The sequence below is a fragment of the Myxine glutinosa genome, chromosome 8 (genome assembly GCF_964187855.1).
Source record: "Myxine glutinosa chromosome 8, kmMyxGlut1.1, whole genome shotgun sequence".
NCBI lineage: Eukaryota > Metazoa > Chordata > Myxini > Myxiniformes > Myxinidae > Myxine > Myxine glutinosa.
In genome coordinates, this window is record NC_136268.1 from 123,611,223 (window position 1) to 123,638,718 (window position 27,496).

Below are 27,496 nucleotides of genomic sequence, written 5' to 3' on the forward strand. Positions count from 1 at the left end.
TTGATCTGTTGATCTAAACATTATCTGTGACCATCAATCACTAATCTTGGCAGCAATTGTTAATCAAGTGATGTGTAGCAAGTATCAGTCATAAAAGCTATTATCTACAGAGAATTACATGTTTATGGTCACTTCCAAAAAACAACCTTTATAACACCGAGAACCCAATAGCCTTTGCTCGCTGGAAAAGCAATTAAGCTAACCTCATATACCACTATGAATGGCAATCAGCACCGTTTTAAACCCCTAAAAGCCATTAAAATAATTAATCGTTCAATGTACAATTCAATTGGAAGCCAAAGTTTTCTCATTATTGGTAGATGGGAAGACAGAAGCTTAAGATTGCTCCGTTCCTGGACAACACTCCCTCACACCATTGCATTTGAAGAACATCAAGCTTAAGATCTGCCAACTCAACATCACGAGCAGACTGCAGTCAATGGATCAAGGGATTATCGAGTTCCTTAAGCAAAAGTTATACAAACATCAGCTCTGACGCGTGAACAGTGCCATGAAAAATGATCAGACTTCTCCTGGAACAACAGAACGTTTGGAGAAATCAACCAGCTGGACAATGTGGGCTTGGATTTAGCAAGGTCTAGGATGATGCGTAACCATTCACAATTCAGTGTTTCTTTCAGTTTTCAGAAATTCAGAAGCCAACATGTTTATAAGAACATGGGAGTGTGAAAAAGTGCATAAGCCCTCAGGGTGCTCTCCTGTTTCATTTCCTTCATATGGACCATTCACATAACATATATGGACTTTTCGTATGATTTAAAAAATACCACCATCTCAGAAGATCCCCAATCTGAAACCATGATTTTTTTTCGATGCCTGTTAACTCTTCCCATGCCCACCTATTTCCAAACTTTCTTGTTTTCCTTCCTGAGACTTGGCTTCATTTCCACCCCTTGTGTCTTCCCTAGTCTACATTCTTCCTCCCATCCCTTATCTTCGAAATTTCTCTCTATTTTGTCCCTCAGCCCTGTTGTTGTGTGTTCACCCCTCTTCTACTGTTCATTTTGTTCGGTTGTGTGCTGATCCGTTCTATGTTCTAGCTCCTCCACGAGCCTCAACTCTGTATAAACAAGACCGAAAGTTTAACAGCGGCGTAGCCGGGCTTGTAATATATTATAAACCACAAACACATGTGATTAGCTTTTTAAACAGTCGCTAATACTGTTTAAAACATTAAACAAAGAAATTTGGAGGAATCACGACATCCGTGAGGTAAGTTTTACTCACAGAACTGAGGAAAGATCTACTGTAATCTATATACCCCACAATGATTGAGTAAAAACATGCTATCAAAAAACCAAGGCGAATTCCTTACTTCCACGGTTGTTAGTTTCGTACACCGCTTATCATTGATTGATGAACCATACACCGTTTCAATCCAATCACTTCACATTCACGACATTGGGATTAAAGTGTTATGGTCATATTTACTATATTATTACTATTACGAAAACGATACTACTGAAATGATACACTACTGTATTAAGAAACCTGGGCTTAATTTGACTGAAGCGGTCCGAAGGTGAGGCATAAAGCCTAAGGCCTATATATACCATTTTGATAGAAGAGCCGTAACGCCGATGCTTTCGATATTTGATGATCATTTTAACAATCGGTTTGTTTGTGTTTCACACTGAATGAAAAACGTAAAGGTATAGCATGGCGATTGTGATATATGACAGGTTCGATGATATGTTCGGTTCGACAATATGTTCGGCCTGAACGAAATTGGAATCAAAATGCCGGAGTGTGGAGATTCAGTCACCGTATCACCGTAATGACATCAGAAGTAATCACATCACCCTGTCATGTGACCAGATCCTTAGTTCTGATTGGTATACGTTTGAGTGGACATACATACAGACGGACAAATACTGTTCTAGACGGCTTTGCCCTATGGGATACGCCGTAAAAAAAAAATATATATACGTATATATATATAGGGGCAATACCCCTGGGCGCTCAACTGGTCGAATAAAGCAGTATAGTCCACCGACTCAATGTATTTTAAACAGTATCACGGAGCAGTCAGACCCCGCTATTCGCGGTGCTGCTATTCACGGAATCCGCATATTAGGGGTTGATAAAATGCGACATGTTTCTCTATTCGTGAAAACGTGTCCCGCAAATTCGCGGGTTTTTTTCCTACTCGCGGCTGTGTTCCGCGAAATCGCGTTTTTTTTTATTTTCCTATTCGCGGACATGTTCTGCAAATTCGTGTTTTTTCAAGGGCGCAAAAGATATTTTTTTCATGAGCCGCTAGCTTGACACATTTATAAAACCCATCTTTCACCAGCCATGCACAAAACAGCTGGACGTATGCAAAAAAAACATATATGAGCCGCGAGCTCATACATTCTTATACATTCGCTTTATTCGATGACCTGCTTATACATTCACTGTCGTGTGCTTCGCGTTTTCATCGACCTTCATGGATTATCGTCGACATTCGCGGGATTTGCCTCACCATTTGCAGGACTTTCATCGAACTTCGCGGATTATCGTCAACATTCGCGGGATTTGCCTCGCCATTTGCGGGATTTGCCTCGCCATTTTTGGGATTATCATTGACATTCGTGGGATTTGCCTCGCCATTTGTGGGACTATCATTGACATTCGTTGGATTTGGCTCGCCATTTGTGGGACTTTCATGACTCGGGAACCTATCCACCCTTTTTGCAATGAAGCAATACCCCGCTATTCATGGTTTCGCGGATTTTCCAGGAACGTGTCTCCCCATGAATAGCGGGGTCCTATGGTATTTTAAAACCATTTCAATGGTTGCTAGGAGACAGGGCAACATGTAATATCATAATATCATACTATTGCAATCATAAGACCTTAAACAAACAAAGAAAAATACCGATTTTGGGGGGCGACACCCCCCTCTCCGTAAAGCCCCTTAGATCACGATTTTCCCAATGCCATTAACAAACTTTGGTACATCACGGGTGGTGGACTTTGTGGTTAAGTTTCATCGAAATTGTGTGTGTAGTTTCAGAGAAGAGAGCAAATACAAATTTTGGGGGGTCAAACCTGGGCCCACTTTGCTCCCCTGTAGTTCCCCTTAGACCTTGATTGTTTGTTAATGCCGTGAACACACTTGAGTTGCAACATACCAAATATCATTTTTAGCAAAGTTTGGTCACAATCCCATCAGCAGTTTTGGAGAGGAAGTTGCAAGTGTTTATGGACTGACGGACGAACAATAAGGTCCCCGGAACTACAGTCCAGGTGAGCTAATAATAGATACAACATAATAACAACAATTGAATCTTGAATGATCTGATCTCTATTTACCTGTAGAATTTAGTCTGTAAAGAAGGACCACCTGTGTATGAAGGAAACCACTTTTTACTTGTACCATACCTTGAGTGGTATTTTCCCTTTATAAAGGGTGAGATCCAATGGCACCAAGCTCTTGCCCTGCCTTGACCACAATACTTCTCCACTCCCCTCTGTCCTCAGCCAACTCTCTCCACTCTCCAACCACCTCCACTTACTGATATCCCCAAATCACACAATCATCGCATGTCAACCGCAGCCTACCTCTTTTCCTCCTACCTTGTCCCCTCAACCTAACCACCCTCTTTGCCATTCTCTCTTCCCTCATCCACAACAAATGTCCATCCCATCTCAGCTGGAATTTCGCCAATCTCCCCATCAAACTTATCTGTACACCAATCGCTTCCCTCAGTTCATCCATCCTACTTCTTTCCACCTCATTCCCTCCCGCAATCATCCTGACTCTGTTGTTCTTGCAAACCTGCAGCCTCTGTTGTTGTCTCATTGTCAGTGCTACAGTATCCCGACCGTAAACGTAGGCCGGCGTTATACACAACATCAGGACCTTTCTTTCAATTTCTGGCACATTCCAAGAGCTTTGGCAATTTGGTTTGGCTTGGGAAGTCAAACATGGTATAGCAGAGAGTTGGCAAGTCAAACATGTGACATAGAACAGAGCTTGCTAAAATTGCTCGATTTGCCCTTACATAAGTCAGAGCCACAGGAATCTGTAGGGACAACTATGACTGTTTTTATCTTTTTATACAATTAAAGATAAATTCTAAAAAATATATCAGAAAATTCCACAATTCAGAGGTTAAATGTTCAAACATCTTTCGCAATTCCTACTGTGAATAAACTAGAGCTTTGCAATGTGATTAAAATCCAGGCTGATGGTTACTGAGAAATATAACGTCCGCACTTAAACAGTTATCCAGATGCATGAGATCAACTTGAGTAAGAGATTATCAATAATTACATCAATTACAGTTATTCCTTGTGCTGGGAATTAAAATTTGAACCAAGCTGTAGTTTATTCCCAAAGGCACTGTTCATACTGGATAATACTCCTTAATGGTTGGGTGCATTCGTTTTGTGTGTACAAGTTGGACACAAGGAGAGTATAATCTGATACAACCAGGAAAAAACAAAAGCTCAATGTGCCAAAGTCGAATGATCTTGTTGTCAGCAAATATCCCAATTCGTGCTTTCCGTTTTACATGTTGCATGTCTACCTACAAAAAGCGACATCATGCATACATGAGAAATAATGAAGAGGACAGTTGGGTAAATGCCTTCCAAATGTGGAGACCTTTACGGTAACCAAAAATGTGCTTTCGTATTCCCCCTTCTATCGGTGAACAACATGATGAAAAAGAGGGATAATCAGAACTGACAGTTCTGGTCATTCTCGCAATCGCAATCATCCTGGAGAAATTGCTGCAGAGATGGGGACGCAGAGCAGGATCTCTCTGAGCGAAACGAAGAGAAACAAGGATATCAGGAGGTGGGAAGGCGTAAGAGACATTGGCGAAGAGGCACGGGAGGCACCTAAGTGAGGGGCTAAGTGAGGTCTTAAGTGAGGAGATTATTTTGGGAAGGATTCCATCTCTCTATGTTTTTACATGTTTTAAATAGTTGTTTCTGTTGTTTTCGGAGGGAGGGAGGGAGAGGAATATCATGGCGAATGATTCAATATTTTTTAACCCCTCAATCATGACTTGCTTTGGTTAAGTCCACAGTTTTTGTTAATATTTTTTTTCAGTAATAAAATGTTCAATGTTTTGTGTATTTTATTTTTGTATCGATTAAATCCATCTTCTTCTCCTCATATTCCCTTTAGAAGGGGTGAGACCTCAAAGAGCTCCAAGACCCTCTAAGTCCCTCAAGACCCACAAAACTCCAAAGACCCTTTAGACCACAAGATCTTTAGACCACAATGAGGGCAATATATAGTGGAAAAGCAATTGCATCCAAATCAGAATCCATCACAAATGTCAAATCATCATTTCACCTTTTTGTTGAATATATGCTTCTGAATTTGCTATTCATCATGTTTCTGAGTTAAGTGTGGTGACTTTCAGGAAGAAGAAGAAGATTTACTACCAACTTCGTACACTTCCGGAATAGTTCGATTTATTTGTGTTCAAATGTTTGTGAATTGTTTTGTATTTATTTATGTGAATGTGTACTTGTATATAATTATAACTGTCATTAATCAAAAAGGCTTAGGCACTGTAGAGAGATTTTTTAAAAATCAAAAAACCAACTTTAAAAAATTTTTTTTTGTTCTAAAACACTCCCAGGCACTCACTGATGAACATCTGAAAGTTTTACGAAGAACCGTTCAGCCATCTCTAAGAAATTGGCGACACACAAACACACAGACAGACAGACAAACGGCTCTCTTATATAGTAGATATAAAACTGAAAAACACGGGTTGACGGAGAACCCTTGCCAAGGTGAAGTGTTGGTCTACCCCTGTGAGCATGCCTATTAATTATATATACTGTTTTAACGTGAGTTGGACTGTGGGTATGTCTATTAGTTACTTACTATTGGACCTTGACTACATCAATCAATTACCTCTATTAATTAAGGATAATAGGACCACACCATTTAGACACGTAAACCTTTAGACCCCTTCCATCTTTGAGACCCCTTAGACCTTTTAGACCATTTTAAACCTGTCATATACCCTTTGGACCTTTTAAAACCTTTTATAACCTTTAAACTGTTACACCCATTCCACCCTAATGATCCTTGAAGATCCCGAAGACCCTTCAATACCCTTTTAAACCCATTAGACCCTGAAGATACTTAAGGCACTTTGTAACCACAACACCCTTCAGACCCCTAATAACCTTTATACCCCTAAGACCATCTCAGACCACCAACACCCTGCAGACCCATAATACCCTTTAGATCCTTTATAACCCTAAGACCCCGTAAAACCACTAAGACCCCTTAAGACCATATAGACCCTTTATAACCATAATACCCTTCAGGACCTGAAGACCCTTTAGGACCTGAAGACCCTGTACACCATATAGACCCCATTAGAACCATTATTCCCCTAATACCCAAAATACCCCATAATACTTTCCATCTGAGGGCCTTCTACAATACCACTTGAGGCCACCAGTCACAAGTGATTCTTCGGTATTGAGAGATGGGGCCAAAAACGATGTTGTATAGTATGATATTTAAAATGTTGTGGACAGATTATGACAAAACTTGCTGGACGGGTTTTTGTTGGTGACAAGAACTAGCTGATTATATTTTGATTCAGGTTTGGATCCAGATCTGGCTTATCAGTTGGATACAAAACGTAAACTGTTCAGCTTGGCGGAGGTATGTGCTCTACCAAATGCCTTTCTTTTTACGAATGTAATATGTACAGTCGTGGCCAAAAATATTGGCACCCTTGGTCCTTTTTCAAATAATGCACCATTTCTTCCAGAAAATTGTTGAAATTTAAGAATATATTGGTATCCACAATTGTATTTCTTTGGTTTGCAATGGAACAAAACAAAAAAGCTGAAAAAAATGACAAAATCTTAGCTTATTCCAAACAGAAATCCTAAAATGGCCCGGACAATATTATTGGCACATTTTAGAAGTCGTTAGAAATACTTCGATTTCAAGCAGGTGATTCTCCTTTACTTTGGAATTTAACTCACCTATGGTGAGTTGCAAGTGCCTGCAATATAAAAATCACTCATTCAACCAGTTTGAATAGAGAAAAGGAGTCATTCTGCTGTTTTGGCTCACTGTGCACCGCAATGAGCATGGATAAAAGAAAGAAAACCAGAGAATTGTCTGAGGAGGTCAAACACAAGATTGTAGCCAATCATGGACAAGCTCAAGGCTACAAGTCCATCTCGAGAGACCTTGATGTTCCTGTGTCCACCGTACGCAATGTTATCAGGAAATTTAAGGCGCATAGCACTGTAGTCCACCTCCCTAGACATGGCCACAAGAGAACACTTGTTCGAAGATTGCAGCGAAGGATTGTTCGAATGGTGGAGAAAGCACCTCGATCAACTGCCAAAGAGATTCAAGCTGAACTTCAGACACAGGGTGCGACAATTTCAACTCACACCATCCGTCGCCAACTCAATGAAAGGGGGTTCTATGGTAGAAGACCCAGGATGACCCCACTGCTGAGAAAGTCTGACTGGAGTTTGCCAAAACACATCTGAACAAGCCAAAATCCTCCTGAGAGAATGTCCTATGGACAGATGAGACCAAATTAGAGCTTTTTAAAAATCACATCATCTCTATGTTTACAGAAAACAAAATGAAACCTTCAAAGAAAAGAACACCTTCCCCACAGTCAAACATAGAGGAGGTTCAGTGATGTTTTGGGGTTGCTGTGCTGCCTCTGGCACTGGGTGCCTTGAATGTGTGCATGGCATCATAAAATCAGGAGGTTACCAAGGCATTTTGGAGCGCAATGTTCAACCCAGTGTCAGAAAGATGGGTCTCCGTCGAATGTCACGCGCCTTGCAGCAGGATGACAATGACCCAAACACACTTCAAAACGTACCCAGGAACGGTTCAAGACAAAATGCTGGACTGTTCTGAAGTGGCCAACAATGAGTCCAGATCTAAATGCCATTGAACACCTGTGGGGAGATCTGAAAACAGCAGTTGTGAGAACTGGAACAGTTTGCACAAGATGAGTGGGCCAAACTGCCATTAGAGAGGTGTAGGAAGCTAATTCATGGCTATAGGAAGTGCTTGACTGCAGTTATTTTGTCCAAAGTCTGTGCTACCAAATATTAAGTCTCGGGTGTCAATAATTTTGTCAATGTCATTTCTTTTTATTTTCTGATTTAAAATCATATATTAAGTTCTGAATCAAAAACAAAGGTTCTGTAATATTAACAGTGAAATAAAGAATTGCGGAGACCAAATACTTTTGTCAATTTCAACTTATTTTTCGAGAAAATTGTGAGTTATTTGAAAAAAGAGCAAGGGTGCCAAGATTTTTGGCCATGACTGTATACATAGCTCGAGTACTAATTTGGGAAATCAAGGCTAAGGTGCAATGTGATGTACTGCACAAATCCCTCCAACCGCTTTCTGAACTTTTTTCCTTTCTGAACTTGAGTTTAAAAAAAAAATAACGCTCACAATGGCAGGGAATGCTCGAGCTCAAAACAAGCATTTTCACCACTGACGTCATCTAACGAGACATCCCAAGGGGAAAATACTTATAGCCATGGTTAAATTGAACATTTTTGCAAAATAATTGGTGGAGGAAACAAGTGTTGATGACAAGAGCAGAAACTTTGCCATGTTTCTCATGACAACTGTTCATGTTCAAGACCAAAATAATTCCAGTAGGGACAAGATGCGTCATTAGATCCATCTCGACCGGTAAATGCCATAATTAATGCGATATTCTCTGGTATTGCAAACACAAGCATACTAGCCATTTTTAATGTTTCTTACTGAGAAACGCACAACTTTTCAATGTTGCCATAATGTTTTCACAACCTCATTCTTTACCATAAAGTTTCTACACTGGTTTTTATAACTTTACCATAACATTTTTACACTGGTTTAAGTTTAACAAGCGTTACGCCTAGGTCGCCCATCGGTGAAGTGATGCGAGTTGACAAAGTGGAAGACGCAAGGCGGCCATCTTGGATTTTGATGTGGCGACCCAATTTTCAATAGCGTTCTCCCTTATGCGTAGATACACCCACACACCAGATTAGAAGTTAGTAGTTCGTTTATTTTTCAAGATATTTCGCTCACAAGGCAGACATATATATGGTGGCGGCCATCTTGGATTTTGACGTGGCGACCCAATTTTCAATAGCGTTCTTCCTTATGCCTAGATACACCCACACACCAGATTAGAAGTTGGTACTTCGCTTATTTTTCAAGATATTCCGCTCACAAGATTCAGACATACATGGCGGCGGCCATCTTGGATTTTGATGTGGCGACCCAATTTTCAAAAGCCTTCTTCCTTATGCGTAGATACACCCACACACCAGATCAGACGTTAGTAGTTCGTTTATTTTTCAAGATATTCCGCTCACAAGGTTCAGACATACATGGTGGCGGCCATCTTGGATTTTGACGTGGCGACCCAATTTTCAATAGGGTTCTTCCTTATGCCTAGATACACCCACACACCAGATTAGAAGTTGGTACTTCGCGTATTTTTCAAGATATTCCGCTCACAAGGTTCAGACATACATGGCATCAGACATACATGGTGGCGGCCATCTTGGATTTTGACGTGTGTTGCACCCACACACCAAATTCGAATGCGGTCCTTCGCTTACGCATGCACGCATGCATGTACGCACGCGCGCACGCACGCATGCACGGAAGGACGAACGGACGGACGGACACACGGACGGAGGGGAAAACCATAGTCCCCCTTTCGCTCCGCGGTGCGACGGGGCACAATAACTTTACCAGACACTGCATTATGTTACTCGTTATTATGGTGAATAGCTCGGATTACTTTCCAAAGTCATTTAGTTTAACAACTCCCAAGTCTAACCACATGAGTGATCATTATGTGCTAGGGTGGTGCTCAAAATAATTTTTTTTAAATATTTACTGGGACATGGCTTTATGTTGTTCCTTTTGTTCCAAAATGAAAAGACACCAAATATGAAAGCAATCTGATTTTATTTAGGGGTGCCACATCAGCCTTCAAACTAAAGGTGTCTACAAAACTTTTCTATATATGGATCGAAAGCAAAACCAGAAGTTTGTTTTATGAAAATCCACCCTCCACTCACTTTCCTTGTATTCTAGCAAACACAAGTTACAATAGCTGCACAAATAGCACTATATTGCTATGAAAACTCAAATTCAATGATAACAATCCAAATGTTCAGTTCATAAAATGAAGAGACACCATATCACATAATATTAAAAAACCCAAATATAATGAGAAATGTAACTCCTATTTCTGGGCCTGTTTCACCACTGTTGCCTTCCTGGCATCGGGGTACATCTTCCTGTGAGCAGCAACAACTTGGAGCAGAGCTTGCTTTTGCTCTTCATCCTTTGTAAGGAGCTTATTGTAGTCTTGTATCAATGCGACACCCCTTTCTGCCCTGTCGTTCACCACGACTAAGCCACTGGCGGCTTTCTTTGCTTCCTGAAAGCTGGTTTCTTGCTCCCATGAACCAGGATCCTTATCCATCCAATCAGTTGGGGTCCCTAGGATGCTGAAGAAATGCTTGGTGTGTTTTGTTATGAGGCCAGCGATTGACAGGGCGGTTCCTCGTTTGATAGCTGGTCTCTTTGGAGAGGGGTTTTCACCGTCATTTTTCAATGCTTCAATCATATTGATCTTGCTTTCTTTGTCAATTCTGGTGTCAAAGAATGCAAATGCCACTAGTACTGGGCTCATGTACCACGTGTGGCGGCCAAGTGCCTTCAAGGCTGCCTGAGCCATCTTCTGATTGATTTGTTCAAACTTTTCCAACTTCTTGAAGAGGTTAATGTCATTCAGGGGAGCCTCAATAGCTTGTGGAGCCCGAAACCAAGCCTGTACAAGGCAGACAGGTAACAAGGTAACAAGGCAGACAAAAATGTTGAAGGCTCGGAGTTCTCTCGCCTCTCGAAGTGTCAAGTGGAACTCTGACCGAAACATGAACACCTGTAGTGAATATAGTGCTTTTGCCATCCATCTGGCTCTGTGCATTGCTCCTGGAGCCATGATCCGGATTCCACGAGGTGGGATTCCTCCCATGTAGATGACAGTCAGTTCTAGGAGTTCACGATAATCATCTCGTGGCTGCTGATCTTTCAAACACACAAGAACGTTTTTGCTTCCAACACAGTGTCTACAGATCCCATTGAAGCCTTCCTCTCTGAGAATTGATCGTGAAGAAACTTCCTGTCCTCGGGGTTGGTGATTATGGCCTCCGAATCTGTATGCCTAAGATCAAACGTCTTCTCCAAGGAGGCCTTGAAGGATGCTTCCTTTTTCTCTTGGGTCGCACCACCCCGCTTTGCACCTTTTTGGAGGCTCCTCCATTCTTCATATAGCCTCTCCAAACGATGGATGCAGTGCTGCTTCGTCGTTGTAGGTAGGTGAGCTTTTTCCCAGAACTTCACAACCTCTTCAATGGTGAGGGTTGCACTCTCCCGGGCAGTGCGATTCTCCTTCTTCAGGTGATGGAAAAACAGGACAAGAGATTGATGCACAGTCGGGAGCTTGGCACCTTTGATGGCATCTCCAGAAGTGGACCCAATGAGATACACATTATCCTGAGCCCGAGTTTTCAATGAAACACTGGTACTAGCACATGCCATATCTGCAAAATAAGCAAGAATGTGGATAAAATCCTGTTAATTCTTACTCCACAGGGTCACTCTCTACAAAAGAGCCACAGTCAATAAGTTAGGCCTACATATTACACACTAAAAAAGCGTACCCCTGACCCCGGGAACCTGTACAAAACATGCATGAAAATTGCCCAGATAGTGATCATAGGAAGTCTCAAAACTGTATGTATAATATATTGTATATATATAATGTATAATGTGTATTTATGTATATTTATTATTAAATGTATATTTACTATATATTTATTTTTAATATTATATTTAATGTATATATATAATTATGTATTTATTTTGTGTATATACAGCCCAAAAAATGGGAATTCCTATTTTTGCATGGGGGAAAATTCATCACTGATGTGGCACCCCTAAATATTATTGGATTCCATTCAAATTTGGTGTGGTTTCCTTTGACACGAAAAGGAACAAAAATAGACCATGTCCCGGAGAAAATCGGCATTTTGCTTTTTTGAAGCCCACCCTATTATGTGCATGGTATTGCTTCAGCACTTGGTTGGCAAAATTAGTGGCAGCTTAATTATTTTAGAAAAAATTTCTGATATCGAGTGACATGAATCGTATCAATGGCTGGTTAAGAGGTGAGTTTCTATCCTGGTTTAGTTATAGCTTTACGGGTAGTGCTGGAGTTGATCATTACCAATGCAGTATGACTCCGTGCCGCTCCAGAGGCCAGTATGCAGACACTGCCTACCAGCTGACCCAAGAAGCGTGTACCCAGAATTGCAGGTGAATATAGATGTTGCACCAAAGTGGAGTTGAGTTCCAATTTTCCTTCCATTTGGTGGCGTCGCAAGCTCCCCACATTGAATGACTGCAGCAGATACACAAGATGTACTCAGGAACATGAAATAAACACACAGCACAAAAGCACAACTACAATAGAGGAGTAGGATATAAAATCGACGCATGATTCGAAGGTTGATAAAGTAGTGCATATTGACCTGTTTCACATGTCCCCTGAGCACTCACCTAATGATGCCATCTGGTAAACCTGTTAGCCTTACATCTGGCTCCATGAATAAATAGTGATGGGGTAACCTCTATTTTTGACGTTTGGCTGGCAGAGTGGCCAAACATTTAAGATTTATACATTTATACACAGTGGGATTGCCTGTAGCAGCACATTTTAACCTTGCTAATCATACCAAGGATCATTTACAGGTGTGTGGTATATGAGGCGTGCTGCAGTGATTTGGATCGAAAGCGCTTCGAGGAGAAAGTCACCTTTCAGCTTGGTACGATACACCCTCGAAGAATTTATGTTAAACATTCCCGACTTTTCCTTATTCCAACACTTGATTAATTTATTCACACCAGGGGTGGATCCAGAAATTTTTTAGGTGGGGTTCACTTGATGTTAAAATACTCACAGATCGCAAAATCTACCACCAAGCCTTATTCAAGTCAATGTATTAGTCTTCTATTTTTTTCACGACAATATTTAACTAAAAGATGTAAAATGTCATGTAAAATGACAATATTTTACAACAAATTTAGATTTTAGATTACACTGTAATATTTTACACTTTTAGATCACACTTAGAATTCAGATTACACTGCGTATCAGGAATTAACACAGAGCTAGAGAAGAAAAGTGTGACGTGGCTTGGATTAACTGCTGCGTGAAGAAAAGGTTGCTTGTGATTGTCCATTGTCCAACGAGATCTCGCATGACGATCATGTGACAAACTCGAATGGCACCTCCGCCAGGTTAAACAGTTTATGTTTTGTATCCCACTGATAAACCGGATTTGGATTCGGATCTGAACCAAAATCGAATCGGCTTCTTATTGTCGCCTAACCAACTCATCCACCAAGTTTAGTTATAAAACGTCCACAACTTTCGGAGATATCATGCTATGTATCGTTTATAGCCCTCTCACTCAATAGTGAATAATAATCAATTATAAAATTAAATAAAATTAAATAAATGTTGTATCTCGATCCGGATCCGGATATTCACCAAAATCGAATCGATTTGTCCTTGTCACAAACCCAACATGTCCACCAAGTTTCGTCCGAATCCGTCCACAACTTTTTGAAATATCATTCTGTATGTCGTTTTTAGACAATTTGCTCCATGGTGAAGAATCACTTTAAAAATTCTCATATCTGGATCCGTATTCAGATCTTCATCAATCGAATCAATTCTTCCTTGTCACACACTCAACCTGCCCACCAAGTTTTGGCCGAATCCATCCGCAACGTTTTAAAATATCGTACTATAGAGTCACGTGAAAAAGTAAGTACACCCCAAGTAAAGTTTGGCCTTTTCAACATATTTCACCATACAGCTATTTGATCTTCATTTCAACAATATTGATAGATAAAGGTGATATAATATAACAAATATCATGAAACATTTACATTTTGTAGTCCATTGTATAATTTAAATAAACATAAACGCAAATTTCGCATGTGGAAAAAGTAAGTACACCCCTACATTTATCACAACTTCAAATACCTAAAATTAGAATCAGGTGCACCAGGTCAGGTGCAAATGATTAGAACATCGTTCGAGAGGATCTTGGAGGAACCTGTCTTATTTAAACCTCAGACATTTAGTTTGGTTTGCTCTTTGTTGTTGAAGTGTGCGGTCACCATGCCTAGATCAAAAGACCTCTCTGAGGCCTTCAGAAAAAAAGGTTATAGATGCCTACGAGTCTGGGAATGGATTTAAAAAGATCTTCAAACAATTTGAAATCAATCATTCGACTGTCCGGAAGATCATCTACAAGTGGAGAAGATTCCAAACAACTACCAACTTGTTCAGGCCAGGCCGCCCCAGCAAGTTCAGCCCGAGAGCAGACCGCAAGATGCTGAAAGAAGTCTCTAAGAACCCCCAGAATGTCATCACGGGACCTACAGGTAGCTCTTGCCACTGTTGATGTCAAAGTGCACGAGTCTACCATTAGAAAGAGGCTGCACAAATTTGATCTACATGGGAGGTGTGCCAGGAGGAAACCTTTGCTGTCCAGAAAGAACATCAGGGCAAGACTAAAGTTTGCCAATGAACACCTCGACAAAGACCAGCACTTCTGGAACAATGTGCTCTGGACAGATGAGTCAAAGGTATAGCTATTTGGCCACAGTACCAGAAGACATGTTTGGCAAAAACAAAAGACAGCATTTGACCACAAGAACCTGATACCAACTGTAAAGCATGGTGGTGGAAATATTATGGTTTGGGGCAGCTTTGCTTCATCAGGGCCTGGGCAACTCACCATCATCGAATCCACGATGAATTCTTCATTGCACCAGAGGGTGCTTGAGGACAATGTGAGGCCATCTGTCGGAAAGTTGAAGCTCAACCGAAGGTGGACCTTGCAACATGACAATGACCCTAAACATATCAGTAAATACACCAAGGAATGGCTGAAAAGAAAGGAATGGAGGGTTCTGGAATGGCCAAGTCAAAGCCCGGATCTAAATCCCATCGAGATGTTGTGGGGGGATTTGAAACGAGCTGTGCATGCAAGAAACCCCTCAAACATCGCACAGCTGAAAGCATTCTGCATGGAGGAGTGCGCAAAAATTTCTCCCAGTCGATGTTAGAGACTGGTAGACAGTTATAAGAAATGCCTACTTGAGGTTGTTTCTGCCAAAGGGGACAATACCACCTATTAGAGCCAAGGGTGTACTTACTTTTTCCACATGCGAAATTTGCATTTATGTTTATTTAAATTATACAATGGACTACAAAATGTAAATGTTCCATGATATTTGTTGTATTATATCACCTTTATCTGTCAATACTGTTGAAATGAAGATCAAATAGCTGTATGTTGATATATGTTGAAAAAGTCAAAACTTTACATGGGGTGTACTTACTTTTTCACGTGACTGTATGTCGTTGTTGCCATATCTCTCAATTGGGAAGAATCACTTAAAAAAATTAATAATCCTCGTAAGCTCCTGAATCGGATTTCCACAAAATTAAAATCAATTCATCCATGTCACACACTGAAGCTGCCCACCAGCTTTCATCTAAATCCATCAATAACTTTTTGAGATATCCTGCATGCTGACAAACTGACAACGGTGAAGGCAACCTCTGTCCATTCCAGATGGCGGAGGTTAAAAAGGTAAGGGGGGGGGGGGGGTGGGGGTGGGTCACGTGCACCCAGTGAACCCCCGTGGATCCGCCCCTGCGCACACTTGTTTCTAATTACATGATTTATTCACTATATATTGCATCAGATGTTTTGGTTCCTTAGTTTGTTTGTTTAAAAAAATAAAATAAATAAGAAGGTTTATGCCCAAAACGTCGACTGTGTTTCTTTTACAACGGTGTATTTCTTCCACTTATCTTACACACACACACACACACACACACACACACACACACACACACACACACACACACACACACACACACACACACACACACACACACACACACACACACACACACACACACACACACACACACACGTATATATTTGTGCAGTTGCATTCTCATGGGACCTGAAGAAAGCAAGCTGTACATGAAGCTTCACTTATTGTTCGTTCATTCGTGCATGAGTACTGGAATAAGAATTTTCTTATGCAGGATAAGCCAAAGGAACCTTTCTTGTGCTTTTTTTTCATCTTGAATTCACATTATAAAATAGTAAGGAGGAAAACAATCAAATTGGAGGGAAATAATCAGAACAGGGAATAAAAAGTTGGATATAAGGAATATAAGTCAAAATTAGGTAGTTTTAGATCAGATGTTCTTACTATGGCATGATGGTCTCTCTCCAGCCCAGCTCCAGGTGCCATTTGGAAGACAAGTCATGATGTGTGGTCCAAGGAGATGGTATCCAGAGTGGCAGCTGAGCAATACTCTGGAGCCAAAGAGTGGATGTGCAACACCACCCACCGGAAGCCATGCACCATTCTGTAGTGAGAAATCCTGGAGCGATGGACAACTGGCAACTGTAAGGATTAAAAAGAAATCCAAGAATGTGTTCCAAGGTAAAACGGCTGGTTTAGTTCTTATGAAATTGCAAAAAATGATGTGAAATGTCTGGATGTAATATGGTTGTTGTTTGGAGCAATGGGAGAGAAGTAAAAATTAAATGGTTGGGGTGGGGGTTCTGAGCACGACCTATATTAGCTTTGTTTGTGAACTTTGATAACAGGTGCGGTGGCAATCATAAGCAAGAGTTGAAAAAACCTTTCCCTTGTCCTTTTTCTCAAGACTACATGGGGTAAGGTGTTCTAGGATCTCTCCAGTTACCACCGCCACCAGAGGTGGATGGCGGTTTTGTTTCACCTCTGTCTGTCTATCTGTCTGTCTGTGAGCAGGATATCTCAAAAAGTTACGGACGGATTCGGATGAAACTTGGTGTACAGGTTCGATGTGTGACAAGGACGAATTTATTCGATTTCAGTGAAGATCCTCATCAAAATCCGGATAAAAGATTTTTTTTTAAATTCGCAAGTGATTCTTCACCAATGAGAAATAGGGGCAAAACGATATGCAGTATGGCACAATATTTCAAAAACTTCTGGATGGATTATGACAAAACTTCGTGGAGGAGTTGGGTCGGTGAAAGAACAAGCCAATTAGATTTTGGTTCAGGTCCGGATGCAGATCAGTAAGTGGGTTACAAAACGTAAACTGTTTAGCTTGGTGGGAGGGAGGTATGTGCTCTACCAAGTGCCGTTTTAGTTTTCCAAGTTTTGGAAAGGTAATATAGGAATTGAAACTTCACCCTACAATAATTAACAATTACATTTCTCATAATAATGTAAGTATTGCTGCTGGGGTGTGAGGAGTACCTGTTGATGCAATTCCAAACTGCCCAAATTATACTTAAATGCGATAGCATTTTACAAACTGCATTCACTTTCTGAGCCAATCTATAAATCCACATCGCATCACTGCAACGTAAATCACAGGGTAATTAAACAACAGGTTAAAGGCAAATGTCATATCTGTCAAACGTCATATAATATCAATTCATAATACTCAAAAAATAAAAACAACATAAAATTAAAAAAAACCCCAATATAATTGCTATGATAGTGATTAAAATATGAATTGTGAAATTTATTAATTAGGACATGCACATAAAATCAAATTAATAACAATAAATCATGATGATTGTAACAACAATAAAAATATTCTGCTGCCTCCACAAGAGGTTTGGAAAATTTTAGGCTTTTAAGGGAGTAGATGGAGAACAAAAATCAATCTTAGTCGGTTCACTGAGTTTTCCCTTAGAGTCAGAAGGCTGAACAAATATATCTGATGGAAGATCAGAAACTGTAAAAGCATAAAATATAGCGATGATAATTTATCCCAAAAGGAATAAAATAATAATGAAATAAACACAAATATATCACAAAGATTGATAAAGAGCCACAAATTAAATGATCAACAAGTAATATATCTGAGAAACTTTGTGTGATAACAAACTGGAATTTTACATTTCTTTCATCTTTGGTAAGCATTCCTTCATCATGGAAGGACAATTTACTCTTAATAATATTGGATTGGATTTTATAAGATGATTAATGACTATGACAAAAAATTATAATAATAATATGATTGAAGAAATAGGTCTGGTTGTGAAACGCATGATGATTGTGAAACGCATGATGATGTAAAGTCACCAAGGATACATGATAATTAGATCTGTTCTAATATTCCTGTTTTTAAGATAAACAGGAAGGTGTTATCATTTGCAAAAAGCATGTCTGACAAGACGGTGCAAAGGTAGCACACATACCTTTGAGCTGCCTGGTTTGGGTGTGATTCGTGACTTGATTATGAACCGTTGCATTGGTGTTTTGAATGCCGGGTGATTCATCCATGACTGCGCCGTCCCACGGATGGACGTTAAAGTGAGTGTCTCATCTGCTCGCATAAGTTGGTGGCCGCTAAATAACCCACAGTATTTCAGGAAGAGTGGGCAATTTAACCCCGGCAACCTGAACAAATTACAAATTTCTGCAATACGAGAACGTCAAGCCTGGCCAGCATGTTCGTCAGAAACTTGGGCCAAAATAATGTTCCCAAGAAGACTCCACAAGAAGGTTGGTAATAAATGGGACCCAAAAACAAGTTAAAACAAGAAAGAGCAATCAGAGATTGCAAACCCTCGGGCAGGATGTATTCTTAGTGGTTTTTACCCTCGGGCAAGTTTTGTCCCGAGGGCTCTTTTTAGGACGTAACCGAGCTTCAGACAGCTTCCAATTGCAGGTCGTTTGTCGTAATATTCCCAGGAATGGTTTCTAAGATCTCTGTAAGGGTATTTTTTTATTATTCCCATTGCTCCTATAATCGCTGGTACAATTTTGGTGCTCTTCAGCTTCCAGGATCTTTCACTTCATTTTTGGGCTTGGTGTTTGGTCATTTTCTGTGTTGTTTAGACCAAAATCGCTGGGTTCTGCACCTCATTTAGCAATGCCATCTTTTCTTTTTTTTGTACCTTAGTACTATACCAGGTCGCAATGCTTTGCTATGTTCACCTTGATGGGATCATTTGGTCATACGTGAGCATTACTTCCTTGTCTTCAGTGATTCAGTGATTACTTTTGGTTCATGTTTCCACAAGTTTTCTGGAACTGGGATATTGAGACTTTTGCAGATGTGCCAGTGGATTACTCAACATACTTTGTTGTGGCATTGGGTGTGGAGCAGCTCCAACATGCCTTTTTTTTTTTTTTTACATCCTGATAGTTGTGGTGGCTCGTTCTTTCTGTTTCTACATTGCAGAACATACACATGGCCGATTGACTCAGTCCCACCATTTTCATAAAGCCATTGGTGTAGTGTCCTTGATCTTGGGCATTTATAATGATTTGTCCACCATCCCAGTTGAGCTGACCTCTTCTTAGCCATTCCATAGAGCCTTCTTTGTCTACTCCCAATCTGTCCAACTCTTTTTTTATACCTTCTTGCTCTTTTATGATTTGCCCAGTTGTCGGTGTATATCTGTTGATATTTCATTTTATATTTTTGTCTTTTTTTTTGCAATTGTCAGGGCTGTATTCGTTGTTGTTTTGGTTTTTTGTGTGCCATCTGCCATTCGCACCCGTCTTTGGAAAATTTTTGCTCGGTGTGTGTGTATGTGTGTGTGTGTGTGTGTGTGTGTATGTATGTATATATATATATATATATATATATATATATATATATATATATATATATATATATTTATATAATTATATATATATATATATAATTATATATGTGTATATATATATATATATATATATATATATATATATATATATATATATATATATATATGTGTATATATATATATATATATATATATATATATATTTTTTTTGTGTGTAATTATCGAAGTGGAATGTAATACAAACAGAAGTGCAATTATTTGTTTTTGTAAAGAGACCCGAGGCAGTATTTAACTCTTCTTCACCTGAACTGCGAGAACAATTGGTGCAATCAAATCAAACTTACCACAACTCTCACCCATGATGGCAGGCACAGTTATCTAGCACTCACATATTCAATTACACCTCGACTGCAAATGCGTTTAAATACAACCCAAATTAGTCTTGGTAGTCTCAAACACTGCTGTGGTGCTTTTTCCAATCTCATATGGTGGAATAGGAATACTGATAGGACCTGGAGGTAAGGATGTGCTCACTGTTGTTTTGCTGTTGCTTGGGCAATATTTTACTGATATTGACACTTATTTGATGGGAAAGAGCATTACGTGCTGGGATTGGGCATCAGGGGTACATTGTAATGCAATGATGATGTATGAGCAGGGCCGGCGCTACCATTAGGCCAACTAGGCAGCCGCCGAAGGGCGCAGACATCAGAGGGGCGTATTACTGAACCTTAAAGGGTCACAGTTTTATACAAATTATTGTTTTAAGACTGGTCACAGTATACCGAGTGCCCTTTAGTTCAAAATGATTTGTGTGCCAAAATATTTTCTTTTGTATTTGTGAAAGATAAATCAAAGATTGATTATTTAAAATTTTGATTTTGCATATCTAAAACATTGCTCAAACCAAAAACTGTTTTATTTATCTGTAATTTCCATTCACACACTCATAAAGGGACGACTTTCTTTATTTTGCATTGCAAACCACATGTAGTGTCATATTTTTAAAAGTGAAAGCCCATTTGCCCCAAAGCGTGGGGTAACAGGGCCACTACTGCCATATTTATGGATATTGCGCCTTTAATATTGGTGCTGTTGGTATCTTATGGTACTTATTCTTGCAAGTTAAAATAAATTTAGCAGTTTCAAGTTTTCTGCTTTTTATTTTTTCTACAAGACATCTGTTTTTAATAATCGAAGTTGGCAAAAAAAATTTGGGGGGGGGGGGGGAGGGGATGCAAGTAGCTGGCCTTGCCTCGGGCGCAAAATAGTCTGGCGCCGGCCCTGTGTATGAGAGAAGCCAAACTGTGAGGCAGATAAATTAAAACACACCTCAAAATTTCAAGAGATTATTTTCTATGCAGGGTTATAGTTCGTGGAAGAGCCAGAACCTAAAATGGATCAGGATGCAACAGAATAAAATGAAGACCAGGAGAGGAGGAAACACACAACAGCAGATTGAGGGATTAAATAGAGACTTCAAGACAAGGGATGTGAGGAAGAATGAGGACTAGGGAGGACACAGGGGGTGGATAAGATGGATACATAAAGCAAACTCTCAGGAAAGAAAAACTGGAAATTTGGATGGAGGTGGGCTTAGGGGCAGGGTTAGGGTTTAACAGAGGGAGAAATGATCATGGTTTGGGATTGGGGATGATGTGAGATGGTGGTGAACAGCTGTGTAGAAGACCTGGAGGTAAGGATGAGATTGAAGAGTATGTGCAAGTTGATTCCACAGGTGGGAGAAAGGATGAACGAATGAGGAAAGAGAGGAATGGTGAGCAGTGATTCGGGATTTTCCGAGTTTCACCAGAAGGAGGTTGCCGTGGACTGCGTGCAAAAACCTGGAGTAGTGGGGGGAGGCAGACAAAACACAGAAAGAAGATCATAAAGGAGGCGGTAGCAGACAGAGAGACCACCGACCTGTCTGTGATGTGAAAGTGAGAGGCTCAGCTTCATCACAGGAGATTCCAATGATCTTAAAGGCCTTGGTTTCTTGGCGTCAAGCCGAGCAATATGCGAGGAGTTTGCGTCGTTATATGTTTTCTCGTGACCTGGCAGTGAGTTGCAGCTCTCCCATATAAGCCATCCAAACATAAATTCATTAAGTACACTTCTTGATCAAACTATTCAACAAGCCAAAACTGTACTGGATGTACAGCTCAGGAGACATCAGACAGCCAATCATTGACTCACGAAGCCAAGAACTCTTGTGTTAATGTTCCAGGCAGAGTTGTCTTTTGGAAGGAGAGTGCTAGAGAAGCATACTTGGAGGGTCCAATAATCCAAGGGAAAGAGAAGTTCTGCTGAAGATAATCTTTTTGAAGAAAAGTAGAGCAGTCAATTTGGTACAATTTGTATCTTTGGATTCACTTCACTGTCCTCCTTCTTTACTTGTAACTAAAATATCCCCCATGGCCAAATAACCATGGATGTCACAACAATTAGGATGTTTAAATGACCAATTAGGAACATGCTATGTGTAAAACTGTACTTTTTAGGCTATCGGCTGACATGCTGCCAAAGAGCATCTTGCAACTTTTAAACAAATGACACCAATGTTGAAACTGAGTCATCTGTGACGTGCTAATGTGCTATGACAGCCAAGACGTATGACATTCTTGCGTGCTCTCTGATATGAATACACCTGCTGATGGTTATATCCTTCCTGTAAGCCAATAGAGCAGGGGTCAGGAACCTTTTTGACTGGGAGAGCCATAAAAGCCAAATATTTCTAAATATATTTCATTGAGAGCCATATAGTATTTTTAACGTATAATAAATTAAATATGTCTTACTTTTAATGCGACTTCTGGTGCTGCATGGTTTTGCTGATGGCCTTGTAGTCTGGTTCATACGTGGTGAGGATGAGCTTCATGCAGGCGTTGAGGCTTCCATCAGTTAAACGTGAGCGTAGGTTGGTCTTAATGTTCCTCATATGCGAGAATGACTGCTCACATGCATATGTAGAGCCAAACATGGTCAATACGGCAATACTCACACGCTGCATTGTGTGGTATGTCACAGGAAGCTCGTTCCAAGTTTTAAGAATCAGCTGGTCTTCAGGTTGAAGATTTTTCATTTCTGTCCACTTGTGTTCCCTCGCCAGCTCTGCTCGCTGTCGCGCAAGACTTTCCAACTCTCCATTAAGTGACTTGAACTTACTCATCCACACATGTCTGATGCCTTCAGGTCAGCAACTTCCAGCTCAAAGTCTCCGATAGAGACCCCGGGGATGCATGTCAGGTCGATTTTGTCCACTGCACACTCATGTGGATGAGTGATGAACTTGAAAAGACCAGTGCGCGCACGAAATTCTCCAAAACGTGCTTTGAATGACTGCAGGAGATTGGACGTAAAGCCAGCTAGCTGCTGGAGATCCAGATGTTGAGTGGAGTCACTTGCTAAGCATGCATCTCTAAATTGTTGCAGTCTTTCAAAGTGCAGAAGACGACCTGTTTCAATGTCCCTGAGAAAGACTTCCAGCTTGCTTTCAAATGCAAACACTGCTTGTTGAAGGGATGAGATTGTATTTCCAATACCTTGCATTTTCACATTGAGCTGGTTCAGATGGCCAGTTATGTCCACGAGATAGTGAAACTGCAGGAGCCAGTCAGTGTTGTCTAGCTCAGGATGCTTGACGCCTTTCATTTCAAGAAAAGTCCGGATTTCACTCAGGCAAGCTGCAAAATGGCTGAGCACCTTCCCCCTTGACAACCAACGCACGTTGCTGTGTAAAAGCAGACCGGGATAATGATTCCCAACTTCTTCTAACAGAGCTTTAAACTGGCGATCATTTAAAGCTCGGGCAACAATAAAGTTGACCACTCGAATGACCAGCGACATCACCTCACCAAGCTCCTGGCCACACGTCTGAGCGCAAAGCGCCTCCTGGTGCAGGATGCAATGAAAACTTAGGATGGCTCTCTTTTCATGTTCACGGAGAAGCGCTACAAATCCTTTGTTCTTCCCCAACATACAGGGTGCACCATCAGTACAGACAGAAATAAGTTTATCCATCGGTAGTTTTTTTTTCTTTAGCAAACTCCATGAAAGACGTGAATAAATCCTCTCCTCTTGTTGTCCCTTTCATTGGCAAAACAGCCAAGCTTTCCTCACGCAGTGTGTCACCTGCAGCATACCTGGCAATTATACTGCACTGAGATAGATGGCTAACGTCTGTTGACTCATCTAACGCGAGAGAAAAGTATGTCCCGGCGTTTATGTCCTTAATTTGTGTTTCCTCGACTTGATTTGCCATCATGATGCTACGATCGTGCACAGTTCTTGCTGACAGGGGCATGTCTTTTATTCGTTTGATTATCTTGTCTTTATTTGGGAAGTCATCAAACAGTTCATTGGCCACATCAAGCATGAATGTTTTGGCATACTCGCCATCTGTGAATGGCTTTCCATTCCTTACTATTGCCAAAGCACCCGCAAAGCGAGCGGAATTCCCGTCACCTTGCTTGGTCCACACATGTAGTTGCTGCTGACTCGTCTGCACTCTCCGCTGTAGCTCCTCGCATGCCCTTTTCCTGCTGTCCCCCGCTGGATATTTCGATGCAAATGAAGCATGGTGCGTATCGAAGTGCCGCTTTATATTTGACCGTTTCATCGATGCAATTTTATCATTGCATATTAGACATACCGCAGATCCTGCTCTCTCACCAAATGCAAATTCCTCTGTCCACGCAGCCTGGAATGCACGGTAATCATCGTCTTTTTTTCTTTTCGCCATCTTTTCCGTTACAAGGGTTGAAGCGGATAAACTAGTTGGCTATCTGATAAAATTGATTTCTTCACCTTTACAATGACGCGGACATGCTCGCGAGCCATTGGTTCCCGACCCGACCCACGGGTGACCCGTGACCCGTGAAATTTATCTTCAAAACTAATTTCTGTTTACTCTAAAATGACACAGTATTATTAAGAAATATCACAAGTATTTTAAAATCAGTTCCAAACTGATTTTTTTTTTTTTTTTCAACTCAAAATTGTCTGGGAGCCATATGCCGTCACCGGAAGAGCCATATATGGCTCGCGAGCCATAGGTTCCCGACCGCTGCAATAGAGGAAACGACCCTTTTTGATGCAGTGATGTTAAATGAATGCAGAACAAAATTAGGAATAAATCATATTCACTGTTTACACATTTGATTAGTGGCAATGTCATTCCAAGGGGCAGCAAATACTCGACCTCGAGGTGCGCGTGGCATCGGAGAGACATGGAGATTGAGATGAAAGGGATGATTATGACTGAAAGTCCCATGCAGGTTTGAATCATTTCTGTGGACACAGCCGTGCTGCTAATGTAGTATACTCTGTCGTTTAGGGCAGAAATTTAGACATTTGCCAAGTTACTGTAACAACATGTCCTAAATCTTTTCATTACGTGCAGAAACATCTTCAACATCAACAAGAGCAAATGCTAGGAGATGGGACACAGAGCTAAACCTCCCATCCGATAGACAACACACATTGATGCAACAGCCCACATGCAAAACACCAGGGATGACAGTTTGTAGTTGGGTTCAGAACCAAATCCAGGGGAGATAGGTCAAAGGCGAGTTTGCTACCTCCTATCAGCACAAGCCAGTTCTGAAATGGATCTACCCTAAGCTCCAAAAGGGCACAAAAATAATTGCCTCCGTTTGTAAGAGGCAAGGTATATTCAAGGAATAACACAGCATGCGGTTGAGAATAAAATCTAGTGCCTGGTCATGACACAGCATGTGCACTGAGCATCCCTGCTTCACTCTGTGGCTCTTCAACATCAAACTGAGCCAAGATAAAACTGCTCTATAGCCTTGACCTCAATTTGTTTAAAATGCATCAATGTTTACCTTCGCCAGAGGAGAGGGTATTGCATTTGGGTCCGTTTGTTTGTCCGCACAGAACGTGAGTATGTGTATTAATTACATTCGACCATTTAGAACCCTAAGACCCATTACTAACGCTAACACCCTAACAAACCTTTGCATCCCTGAGAACCATTACGACCATGAAGACCCACAAAGACGCTAAAAATTATTAGGACCCCTAAGACCGTTTAAGATACTTAAAACACTTTCGAGCCTTTAGAACCCGAAGACCCTTTAGACCCTTTATAACTCTGAGAGCCTTTGGAACCTCAACTCCCTTTTTAATACACTTTAGAACCCTAAAGCCTTTTAAGATCCAAATGACCCAGAGGACCCAAAGACCTTTCAATACCCTGAAAACCCAAAAGTCCCAGAAGACCCTTAAAGACTCAAGATATCCCAAAGACCCAAAAGATCCTTAAATACCCAGAACACCAAAAGACCCCGAAGACCCTTAAATACCCTGAAAACCCAAAAGACACAAAGACTCTTACACGAGCCTCGATCTTGTATACAAAAAAAACAACCCTTTAAGACCCTGAAGACCCAATAGATTCCAAAGACCCTTAAATACCCCGAAGAACCAAAACATCCAGACGACTCAAAAGACCCTTAAAGACCCCAAAAACCCAAAATATCCAGAGCACCGAGAGCCTCCAAAATACCCCAAAGACCCTTAAAGACACAGACGACCCAAAAGACCCAAAAGCCCTAAGACCCCGAGGACCCAAAAGGCCCCGAGGGCACCAAAAAAACCGAGAAGACCCAAAGGACAAAACCACACATCCTGGCGAGGATCTGGAATCTCTGATTGGTCTTTCTTGTTGAAGATTGTGGAGGAGAGCCATCCTATTTATGCCAGCCAGCAAAAAAACAAAATATGCCTACAAGAGGCAATGACCAAGTGCAATGTCACACACAAAGTGCTTAATAACAGTACTAGTGGCCTTACTAATTTGAATTGCACTCAACATGTAAGACATGCTAACTGCGCACACGAAGGTATTACTTGGACATCTCCATTCTCTATCATGTGGCGCCTCATCTGCCATCCCACCAACTCTTCAACATCAAGCCCTCCCAAGCCTGATGGCATAGACCCAGGAGCTGAACCACCACAAGGTGGCTCGACTTAATGAAACAAATGGCGAACGTCAGCCCTATCCTGGTCTGCCACCTCATTTGACACAGGACAAGATGGAGCCAGATCCTCCATGGAGTGCCAGTGTTGGATCACCAGCAAGACCCCTTCGTCAAGCCAAAAGTCAAGAAAATGTAGCCTATATGCTTCTTACACGTGACAACAAGAGAAAGGCCGAAATATTATTCATACATTTGTCTCTGCATTTATTTATTTATTTTAAACAAAACCTGAAACTCAAGGCGTAATTTCAGAAAATTGCATTCAATCATTAGGAGAAACATATTCATAATTAGTAAAGGTTTATATACTGTATAAAAAGAGCGACATAAGGTAAAATCTCGTACACAAACAATAATACAGCAATAATGGAAGGAACACAAAACAATCAAATCTATTCATAACTAACAATTCCATAAAAATAAAGGTTACACTTCCATTTGAGAGAATGATAAATACTTTGAACATTTACTTTGAAGAGCCCTTGTTTGCCTCATTAACCTTCAGTCCATCAGCTCCTTCACGATCCTTGTGGAGATGATGTTTATTATTATTATGTGAGAATCAATTACTAAAAATGTCAAGTTGGTTCTGTAATTGTGAAAGTAACAGTACGGCCCGTGTACGGTACGTAGTAACAGTACGTAGAAATGGCCCGTTTGTCCGTGAATATGCACAACGCCTTCACTTTATAATTATCATATTTTAATACAGATCACAAACTGAATCATATGTGAAGCTGACG

At 40.7% G+C, this 27,496-nt stretch overlaps 1 protein-coding gene across 1 annotated transcript in view; it reads right to left on the minus strand.

The window, feature by feature from the left end:
* Window positions 1-27,496, minus strand: part of LOC137433184 (CUB and sushi domain-containing protein 3-like) — a 1,533,363-nt gene that overhangs the window by 147,746 nt on the left and 1,358,121 nt on the right. Inside the window, exon 55 of the mRNA XM_078783994.1 lies at window positions 12,303-12,476. Within this exon, the coding sequence (XP_078640120.1) occupies window positions 12,303-12,476 (174 nt within the window). The remainder of the gene's footprint in view (window positions 1-12,302; window positions 12,477-27,496) is intronic.